At 45.8% G+C, this 10,651-nt stretch overlaps 1 protein-coding gene across 1 annotated transcript; it reads left to right on the plus strand.

Moving 5' to 3' along the window:
- The first annotated feature begins 729 nt into the window (after window positions 1-729).
- Window positions 730-8,912, plus strand: LOC134400234 (cyclin-dependent kinase inhibitor 2A-like). Its single transcript, XM_063128542.1, has 2 exons — window positions 730-1,003; window positions 8,613-8,912. Exons 1-2 carry the CDS (start codon window positions 872-874, stop codon window positions 8,868-8,870), a joined length of 390 nt encoding a protein of 129 aa, XP_062984612.1. The 5' UTR covers window positions 730-871; the 3' UTR covers window positions 8,871-8,912.
- The last annotated feature ends 1,739 nt before the right edge of the window (window positions 8,913-10,651 follow it).

The following is a 10,651-nucleotide window of genomic DNA, read 5'->3' on the forward strand; positions in this document are numbered from 1 at the left end:
AGTCCAGGCTGCAAGGGTGAATGGGTCGGCAGGGGCTTGCTTCTGAGTAATCTTACACAGCTTTGTATTAGGCATATAATAAAGCAGACAGCCTTCCCTAACCCGCTGCCCTCTGGATGTTTTGGACCACAACTCCAAGGACTCCTGACCATTGGACACGTTGGGTGAGGCTGGTGGGAGTTGAAGTCCAAAATAAATTGGAGGGGGAGGTTTACCAGGCTTAGGGAAGGCTGAACTAGCTCCTTACTTATTTGCTAGTTTACTACTTACTGGAGTGTTTGTTTTTGCTATTATTATTGTTGTTGTTGTACAAGGAGCACTCAAACCTATGACAGCGACTGTGAGACTGAAGAACAGTCCAGAATTCCCCCGCCTTATTCAGAGCGATGCATCAAACAGCTCTAAGTCAGGCGAAAGTTCGAAGGGTGGAGCCTTCCGTTGCCAGCGTTTTCCAAGGGACCGAGTTGACTCCCCTGGCATCTGTTCGGGCGCGGGCGCTCTGGCAGCTCCGCAGGCGAGGAGCGCGGTGACCAAGGCCGCCGTACGAGGGCGCTAGGGGGCGCGCTCCAGAAGGCTTATAAACCTGCGGAGCAAGAGGCGGAAAGGCCGGGACGCCGAGAGAGAAGCCGCCCGGCTGAGCAAAGGTGTCAGCGCAGCCCCGAAGTGGCGAGAGGCGGTCCAGAAAAGAAACCGGCGGTCGGGAGAGACCCGTGAGAAGCGAAGGCGCGGAAGGGCACGATCCGGCCCGGCGGGGACCGGAGGCGCAGCAGAAGGAGCGGTCGCCCAGCTTGGAGCCCACCGCGCCCGAGAACGAGAGTTGGGCAGAGCGACGGCGGGGCTGCTCGTCTCCGCGGATGCCACTAGACCGACCATGGAGCCCCGTGGGGACAACGACCGGCTGGCCAACGCCGCTGCCCGGGGAAACGCGGAGACGGTGGGGGACCTGCTGGAGAGCGGCGCAGACCCCAACGCGGTGAATTCCTATGGCAGGACCCCGATCCAGGTGGGTCCTCCCCGGGGGCTGGTGGGGGCATGAGGAGGAACGCCAAAGGTGGTGGGGCGGGGGCCGAGGGAGAAGGGCTGTGCTTGAGCCCCGCGAGCCCGCGCTGAAAGAGCCGCTCGGCTGTGACAGCGCACAGCCAGGTCCGGACTTCCCAGCGGGGCGCGTTCCAAGCGCGGTTCTTATTCCGTGCTTCCTCCCTGGGGAGTAAGGGCTGTCCGACCCAATGCACGGGCCCGATCCAAAACACGGTTGCTCAGAAGCCCCATTGAATTCAATGCAACCACGACCTGGGCTCAGTGTTTAGGGTTGCAGCCCTACAGCTTCAAGCCGTCCGGAGGGGCTGTTAATCATATCACACACGCGCGGACGCACACACAAATCCCACAAAAGCAACTCCCAAACCACTCCGATTCCATATATATTTATGAGAGAGAGGCAGGGGGGGCTACAACGGTATTGACTTACACTGATAATTGTTGGGGCACAATCCAGGTTCCATATACGGCTTTCATCGTTATTTCCTGCTTTTTATTCCGTATTCGTTCGTTATTTATTTATTTATGATAGCACCTTTATCCCACCCTTTAGCCAAACAAGGCTCTCAAGGCGGCTTACAAAAATATTTTAAGACAGTCCCTGCCCACAGGCTTACTGTCTTAAAAACATGACACAAAAGGAAAGCGGATTGGGAGGGAAGCAAATTCAGGGCACTAGAGTTGCAAAATTCAGCAGCCACTTCCTCTCCTTCTAATGATTTGACACAAGGTGTAGATATGTGCCCAAGCAAGCCATCAGTTGGGGGGCCGGGAGAGAGAGAGCAGACCTGTGGCATTTGGCAGGTAGCCGTTTAATGTATAAGAGTAAAGTTGGAAAATCAGTGCAAACCAGAGAAGACTCAAGGCAGGAACTTGTTGTAAAGCTCAGTCTCATTAATTTGATATTAATAACTGGTTTGTTTGTTTTTAACTACCTCGGGTTCATGTCTCTCAAAACTGGCTTTCTTTTTTGTTTTTGATTTTATTGTAACATTTTGGCCCTGTAATTGGAATTTGAGGGACATAGTACAGAGCCCTGATTTCAGTAAATGGGCACTTAACTTATCACACTGCTGTGGAGTTGGTGAGTCGTTCAAACATGGTTCCCTCTAGAACTGGAATGGGCAACTTGGGGGCCTTCAGATGTCTTAGTCTACAGTTCCCGTTATCCCTGCATTGCCAGTGGTGAAGGATGATGGGAGTGGTAGGCCAAAATGTCGGGAGGACCAGGAATCGCCCAACCCTGTGGTAGAAAGAGAAAAGATCTTGTAGCATTTACAGACTGAAGCACTAGGTGATATTTAGTTTATATATCAGTTATTTAGAGCAGCGGTCCCCACATTTTTTGGCACCAGGGACCAATTTCGTGGAAGACAATTTTTCCACAGGGGGGGATGTTGAGGTGATGGTTTTGGGATGATTCAAGCACATTGCATTTATTGTGCACTTTATTTCTATTATTATTACATTGTAATATATAATGAAATAATGATACAACTCACTATAATGCAGAATCAGTGGGAGCCCTGAGCTTGTTTTCCTGCAACTAGACAGTCCCATCTGGGGGTGATGGGAGACAGTGGCGCTATAGTGCCCGGTTCCGGTTGGAGACCCCTGATTTAGAGTAAATGGGATGTAAATGTAAGGTAAGTGCTTGTGGTTGTGATCCTAAGGTTGGAATCCTACTTTATCTTACTTAGAACTGAGTCCCATCGTATACAGTTAGATCACATACTTGGAAATGTGCCCTTGATACAATCTTAGATAGGTTAAGGCAGCATTCCCCAACCTGAGCAGTTGGATCACAACTCCCATCATCCTTAGCCAGAATGACAGTCAAGCTTTCTGGGGATGATGGGAGTTGCAGTACAACAATCTGGAGAGCCCCAGGCTAGGGGAGGTTGGGCAAGGGTGTATATAACTTCTTCCTAACCTGGTTGGGCTACACAACACATGGTTTAATTTGTTTTTAACTGTGCATATTTATTGTTTTACACTGTACGTTTTTATCTCCGAGATCTTAATGATATAGGGCGGGATATAAATGTTTTAAATAAATAAACACATCTATGTCAATCATGTGTTGGAAGTTATAGTCCAATGCATCTGGAGGGTAAAGGTTGGAGAGGGGTGGTATATATATACTATTTAAAAAACTTGGGGAACTGAATATGCCTCTAGATGGATCTTAACCACTTTGGAGAAGGCTCCAGAGAAAGCATATTGCAAGCAATGGGGAGGGAGGGAATCACAAATACATATTTTTAGAATGGAGTGATTCATTTTTATCATCTGTACAAGCTGCTAGTTCTTTAGTTGCAGCTAGAAAGCACATAGTCCTTACCAAAAGGAGAGTTCCTCCTTCTCCCATTCAACAAGGTTGTGGTGCAATACATTTCTTCCTTTAAGATGCTAATGGACTCCATTACATTTTTTCTTCTCAGTTCCATTTGAGATGGGTGTGTTCCCTGAAATCAAGGAGACTGGAAGTGGTTCACTTTGATTAGTTTATGTCTCATCTTCCCCTACTATGATACATTTTAGACAGTATTGTTTTCAGACAGTATTCTATTTTAAAAAATGCACATAACAACTCAGAGTACAGATTGAGTATGGGTTGTCCTTGAATCAATCCAATAATTGTGGATTGTCATTATATGTGAACTCTGCACTGTAGTTTAACTGTGGGTTGTTAACCAGGAACAACCCAGAGTTCATAACCCAACAACAAACTATGGGTTCTCTTAACCACCCATAGTTAAACTATACCGCAGGGTTCCTAGAGCAACCCATGATTTAACAGCAACTGATACTCAACTCTGGTTGTTGTGTGAGAACCAGGTCTGTACATTACATATCCAAGACTACTACAAAACTAAACCAAAGAAGCACAGTTTTATGAGGCCAGGTTCTGGAGTGATTGGTATCATGTAAAGGATTGCATTTTTTATTTTTAGTAAGTTGGATGTGACTAGCCGAGGTCAGCTTTCATTTGTATGTTACCCATTACTCATTCTGTCATTATTTTGCAGTCAGATTTGTACACTGTGTGGAAGATATTTTTTTACAGCAGAATCCCAGGCATTTTTACTCAGAACTAAGTCCCTTGAGTTCAATTGCAAGTAAGTGCAAGCCTAAACACACTAGGAAGACAGTCTCATCGAATTCAATGGGACTTACTTTTGAGTAAATATCTTTGGGATCCCACTGCAGGTCTGTTTAAATCTGAGAGAGCAAATAGCAGTTCCCCGTTAAAATTTTCAGACATCCTCCCCCACCACCACCACGCTATTTCTTTTAAAAGTGAATCACAATGAATATTATACATAAATTAATACATGAATGGATAATATCCTGGGTTGAAGATAGGGAATCTATACTAAGTGCCAATTGCCAGAAGACAAACAGGATAAAGGCGCTCAGACTCAGTTGATAATATCAGCTGCTAAACTGTTTCACTTCCCTTGGTTCCGTGCCGAATTCCGCACACAATGAACTCCGTGGAATGTGCCAGTTCATTCAACATTTCTACAAGTGTTTATCTAGTTGAATACAGGTGTATTATCTAGTTGAAATATGGACTACAGCCTTGTAAAGCAAGTGAGGCTAAGAGAAAGTGGCTTGCGTAAGGTGAGTTCATGATTCCTTCCGGATTCCTAGTTTTCAGGGCAATCCTATCCATGTCTACTACAAAGTGACCCCCATTGAGTTCAGCTTGCAATCCTGTGCCCACTTTCCTGGGAATAAGCCTCATTGAACCCAACAGGGCTTACTTCTAACTAAATAAGAATAGCATCCACATTTTAGTTTTTAGCTACTATCCTACACCAGCAGCAGCTCTCGTGTAATCCACCTAAATGTGTATAATGAGATCCACACTCCCTTGGGAGTAAAACGGTCCCCACGCCCCTCTTTGAACTCCATGGGTCTTAGTTCCTAGTGAAAGTGAACGATCTCACACTTCATCCGATCTCACTCTTCAACCACCTAACTGGTCTGCGTGTGCAGAGTTATGTGCTAGCTTTAAGCCACAATTCAGCATAACTAGGTGCTTAGCCCCATACAACTAAATGTTTAGAATGTATGCCTACCACTCACAGCATTCCCAGCCAGCTCGATTGACTGGGGAATGCTGGGACTTATAGGACTTTTTTTCTGTCTAAACATGCATAGGGTTACGTCTTAAGATCGTGCTGGAGTGTGAAATTGTGTCTTCTGCTCGCTTCATATGGGGTTTGTTTCATCCTAGGGACTAGAGGGAGAACAGAGAAGAGGAAGTAAATTTTTAGTGCGCCTCCTTTAGAAATAATACCTCCCTTGCTAACGCCTCGCTTCTGATTTGTGAAGCTGCAATTGACTGGCCCACCCTGCATTGTCTGACCGACATCAAATGACAGCTTTACTTTGTTTCCCATTGCAGCTCTTCCCCGCTACCACTAAAACAAAGATCGAATCAACATTCCAGCTTGACTGAGAGTATTTGTCAGGCAAACAAACTACTCCGCCTGGGCTGTGGATTGAGCTAGAGAGAGAGAGAAATCACCCCCCTTAGGGTCCAAGGCAAAAAGACTTGTTCAAGTTCAGATTTTGTTCTGGTCTGTCCACCTCACCCAGCCTCTTCCAATTTAGCTGCATTACTCTTTTAAGGTAATGACTTTCCTCAACCCTTTGATCAAATAACGCTGTATTTAAAGAGACTATAACCAAACAAGCAAACCAAACTACACACCCCATCTGCCTTCGATAAACATTCATTAATTTTCATAACCATACATGTCAACACTGGGGTTTGATAAGAGCAGTTGTGCACACTCCCTTTGGGATCGCTCCGCCTTCCTTTGCTGGGCTTTCCATTTGCTTCTGGTCCCTCTATTTTCCCTTCCACCCAACTTAACCAAACAGAAGTATCCCAGCTGGATGTCTCTCAGATCCGGACCTGGGTCAACAACAGCGGCTGTGTGCCATCTTAGGTCATGGGGTAGGGTTACTGCTCCAGCCTCTTTGGAGGTATCCTTCCCAAACTCAAAGAAAGAGAACCAGTGTGGTGTAGTGGATAGAATGTAGGACTGGGAAGACCCAGGGTCAAATGCCCCCAGTGGGCCATGAAGTGCATGAGGTGACTCTGGGCCAGTCACTGACTCTCAGCCTAACTTACCTCACCGTATTGTTGGATAGAATGGAGAGGAGGAGGAGGAGATTCGTGTACGCCGCCTTGGCCCCTTAAAGGAAAAGATAGGATATAATTGTAACAAAATATAGAGAATTTCTAGCTCCGATTATCTCTGGCAGTGATCCTGAATACTATTGCAGTTCTTTGTATGTCGACTCAGAAGTTCTATTAAATTCAATGGACTTAGGTAAGAGTATGGATAAACATTGCAGCTTAACTCACTTGAAAACAAATTCACTGGAAATAAAGATTGAACTTCCAGTAGGGTGAAAAGGAGGACAGGGCTCCTGTATCTTTAACAGTTGCATAGAAAAGGGAATTTCAGCAGGTGTCATTTGTATCTATGGAGAACCTGGTGAAATTCCCTCTTCATCACAACAGTTAACACTGCAGGCGCTATACTAGAGTGACCAGATTTAAAAGAGGGCAGGGCACCTGCAGCTTTAACTGGTGTGAGGAAGAGGAAATTTCACCAGGTTCTCCATATATACAAATGACACCTGCTGAAATCCCCCCTTTCAATACAACTGTTAAAGATACAGGAGCCCTGTCCTCCTTTTCGTATGGTCACCCTAACTTCCAGATGTTGCTGCTGCTGCTGCTTAAGATCTAGGGGAGGAGCCCTGTTATAGGCTGAAATGCAAAGAGAAGGTTCCAGGTAGTCGCTGGTGCCCATGGGTAGAATCCAATCAAAGTCCTTTTTAGACCAGACCCATTGAAAGGAATCGGACCGCCCTAAACCAAAGGAGGCGGACTCCACCTTGTCGCTCAGAAAACGCATTCTGGCTGAGGCTGTTGTAGTTTACTGACCGCTCACCTCAGGCAACAGCAGTTAGCTGTTTGTTTGTTCAGGAGGGGCTCCCCTTGTTTTCAAACGGGGCTTACTCCCAGGTAACTGTGCACAGAATTACAGTCTTACTTGTTGAAAATTAAATCGCGTTTGAAAAATAATTCAGAGTGAAAGGGGAAGGGGCAGTTCACTTTCAGGGGCTCTAAATTAGACTCAAATGCAGAGAAAACGGCGTGCAGAGATTGCCCGGCGCGGAGAGAGAATTGAACGCTGCTGTGCTACTCCTGACCAATTTAGGTTTTAAAGGATCCTCTCTGATTTGGGTTTCAAAGCGAAAACTGCTCGCCGATCCTTTGTTGGGTCACTCGCCCCACCTCCTTATATTGGGGGTTGCTGTGGTGGGGCGGAGAGAAGCATCGCTCCACGTCTCTCGCCAGGAGCGTTTGTCTCTTGCAATTTCTTCCTGTCAGTTTCAAGGGCGGTTTTCAAACTTCTCCAAAAAGTTCCCTTCCCGTGAATCGCGTGGGGAGCAAACGGGTTGTGATAGCCAGACAGCACAGGACAATGCATTTAAGCTACCGGCTTCCCAAGAGGGTTGCAGCATATTTTACGTTAAGACCAAAATGTAGGGTTAAGGATACAACACTGGGGGGCGTGAACAGACAAAAAGTCTCCAAACAATCCTTCGATCAGAGTGAATCCGGAGTGACTCCGATTAAGATCAGGATCTCCTTGGCTATCGCAGCCCACTCTCATCTCACACTATTGCCCCGCTCCTGCTCTTCTCTCCTCTGATGCCATGTTTCTCGCCTGCCCAAGGGCCTCTACTTCCCTTGCTCGGCTTCGTCCATTTTCGTCTGCTGCCCCTTACGCCTGGAACGCTCTTCCAGAACATTTGAGAACTACAAGTTCAACCGCAGCTTTTAAAACTCAACTAAAAACTTTTCTTTTTCCTAAAGCTTTTAAAACTTGATGTTGTGCAGACTTCTACTGTTACTTTCTACTGTTAGTTTTTCCCTACCCTGTGCCTGCTTACCCTACCCTTACCTGTTTGCATTCTCTTCCCCTCCTTATTGTTTTACTATGATTTTATTAGATTGTAAGCCTATGCGGCAGGGTCTTGCTATTTACTGTTTTACTCTGTACAGCACCATGTACATTGATGGTGCTATATAAATAAATAAATAAATAAATAAATAAATAATAATAATAATAATAATAATAATAATAATAATAATAATAATAAAAAGTGACAGTTACAAGTGTGTCGAGCAGCCTTCCCCAGCATGGGGCCCTGCAGATATTTTGGACTTCACTTCCCCTCAGCCTTAGCCAACGGCCAGGCATGCAGGGAGTTCTAGTCCAAAACACTTGGAGGGCAACAGCCTGGGAAAGCAAATGTAAAGCAGAGCTAAGCAGAAGGTAGATCTCCAGATGGTTTTGGACTTAAACTCCCAGCATTCCTGACCATTGGCCATGCTAGCAGAGGCTTCTGGGAGCTGAGGTCCAAACCATCTGGAGATGTGCCATCTGCCTAGCCCGGGTGTAGAGCTCTAAAGAGGACAACATTAGCACTGCCCAAGCTGATGACAGGTCTTCTCCCCTTTCCTCCAGGTCATGAAGCTCGGGAACCCCAGGGTGGCAGAGGTGCTGCTGCAGAGCGGAGCGGATCCCAACCGGCCAGACCCCACCACTGGCTGCCTCCCAGTTCACGACGCAGCTCGCGAGGGGTTTCTGGATACCCTGCAGGTGCTGCACTTAGGTGGAGCACACCTTGACCTGAAGGACAATGAAGGCCACCTCCCTATTGACCTGGCTGAAAAAGAAGGCCATTCCCTCGTGGTCCGTTACCTCCAAGAGCTGTCTGGCTGAAATGCTTTGATGCAGCAGGAGTATCAGGAAAAGGGCAATGCTACGAAGAGCAGTCCTGCACATTTGGCCTGGGACCATCTGGTTCTTCACACACTCCTGAGAGTGGGCACGAAGCCAGCCTGGAGTTGCAGAAATACACAGTCCAGACTCTGCAGTGCTACTTCAGACTGAAGGGCGGTTTGCATGCTTCCCCTATAAGCACTTTATGTGCACATGGAGAACCAGCATGTAAGAGGACGGGGCTGTAGCAGGGTCTCTCGCCCACCGGTGCTTGTCCTCTATGTACAAGGATAAAACGGGTAGTGTGTCAGGTGCTACCGGCCAGCAAGAGACACACTACACTTCCTAGTGGTGCTGGTCAGTTCCAATTATTCCCCCTTCCTATATGTTTCTTCTATTGTTAAAGAAATAATTCGTTGTTATTCTGGGGGAGGTAAAAATTGTTCATTGTGCACTATGTAAGCAATGTTCTGAAAAAGAGCATTGGGGAGGAGGATTGAGGAGATCCTTGATCTTGCTTTGTTTTTTATTTGCACAATTTTTTTATTTGAAGGCTTCAAGAGAGCCAGTAGGAAAGAAAATGGAAATATGAAGTATGGCCTTTGTGGGGTGAATGAGCCCCCCTTTTTTTGCCTAAGACTGGAATTCTATACACACTTAGAAAAAGAAAGGAACCTCTCGTGCAAGCACTGAGTCATTACTGAATCTCCTTGAACTCAACGGGGCTTACTTCTGAGTAGCCTATATAGCAGCCTTCCTCAACCTGGGGTGCTCCAGATGTGTTGGACTACAACTGGCTGGGGCATTCTGGGAGATGCAGTCCAACACATCTGGAGCGCTCCAGGTTGAGGAAGGCTGCTATATAGGGATTATGCTGTATGTCAGCAATTTTTTTGTTAAGAGCTCCAGTCTCTCACTAATGCTTCCCAGTTCCTAAAATACCAAAAACATTGTAGGGGGGGGAATATGGATTTCCACCACACCCTCCAAATCCTCCAGTCTATCTAAATTTACTTAGATATAATCCACATTAATATGATGAGATTGGCTTTCAAAGAAGCATGTGAATGGGAACTGATTATGCAGTTAGTTAATTGTCTGGATTGGGAGTGTATAATTTATTTTATTTGTATTTGTATCTGCTCAGGGGTTTTAGGCAGATACCATCACAAACAGTGTACAATCCAGAGGAAGCTAAAGGCTTCACCCAAGCCACACTGAAATAAAGGGAGTTCAGGGCACAGTTAATCCCTTTTGATTTCAGCAAGACTCTATAACGGGTTAGGGTTAGCAGGCATTTACTTCTTCCAACAACAATTACAAATTTACTAACTAAATTTACTTTTGTAAACCACCCAGAGAGCTTCAGCTATGGGGCGGTATATAAATACAATAAATAAATAAATTTTTAAAGTTTTAAAATATAATGATAATTCTATGAGTAAACTAAGTTTTACATAAAATAACGTTAGGAATAGAAAGCCTGCTTTATGTTCCTCAAGCAGCCCTCCCCAGCCTGATGCCCTCCAGATGTTTGGACTACAGTGCCCAGCATTCTTGACCATTGACCCTGCTGCCTGAGGCTGATAGCAGCTGAAATCCAAAATATCTGGATGGCAGCAGATTACAAAAGGGTGACTTTAGATTTGTAAAGAGTTCTAAAAATAAATAAACAAATAAATATTGCTCTCCCCCCCTTTCCCCCCCCCATATATATCTTCAACAACAAATGGAGAGGGGGTTTCCATGGCCTCAAAATTTCCGGACATTTTACCTCTCTA

This window comes from Elgaria multicarinata, chromosome 6, assembly GCF_023053635.1.
Source record: "Elgaria multicarinata webbii isolate HBS135686 ecotype San Diego chromosome 6, rElgMul1.1.pri, whole genome shotgun sequence".
Lineage (NCBI taxonomy): Eukaryota > Metazoa > Chordata > Lepidosauria > Squamata > Anguidae > Elgaria > Elgaria multicarinata.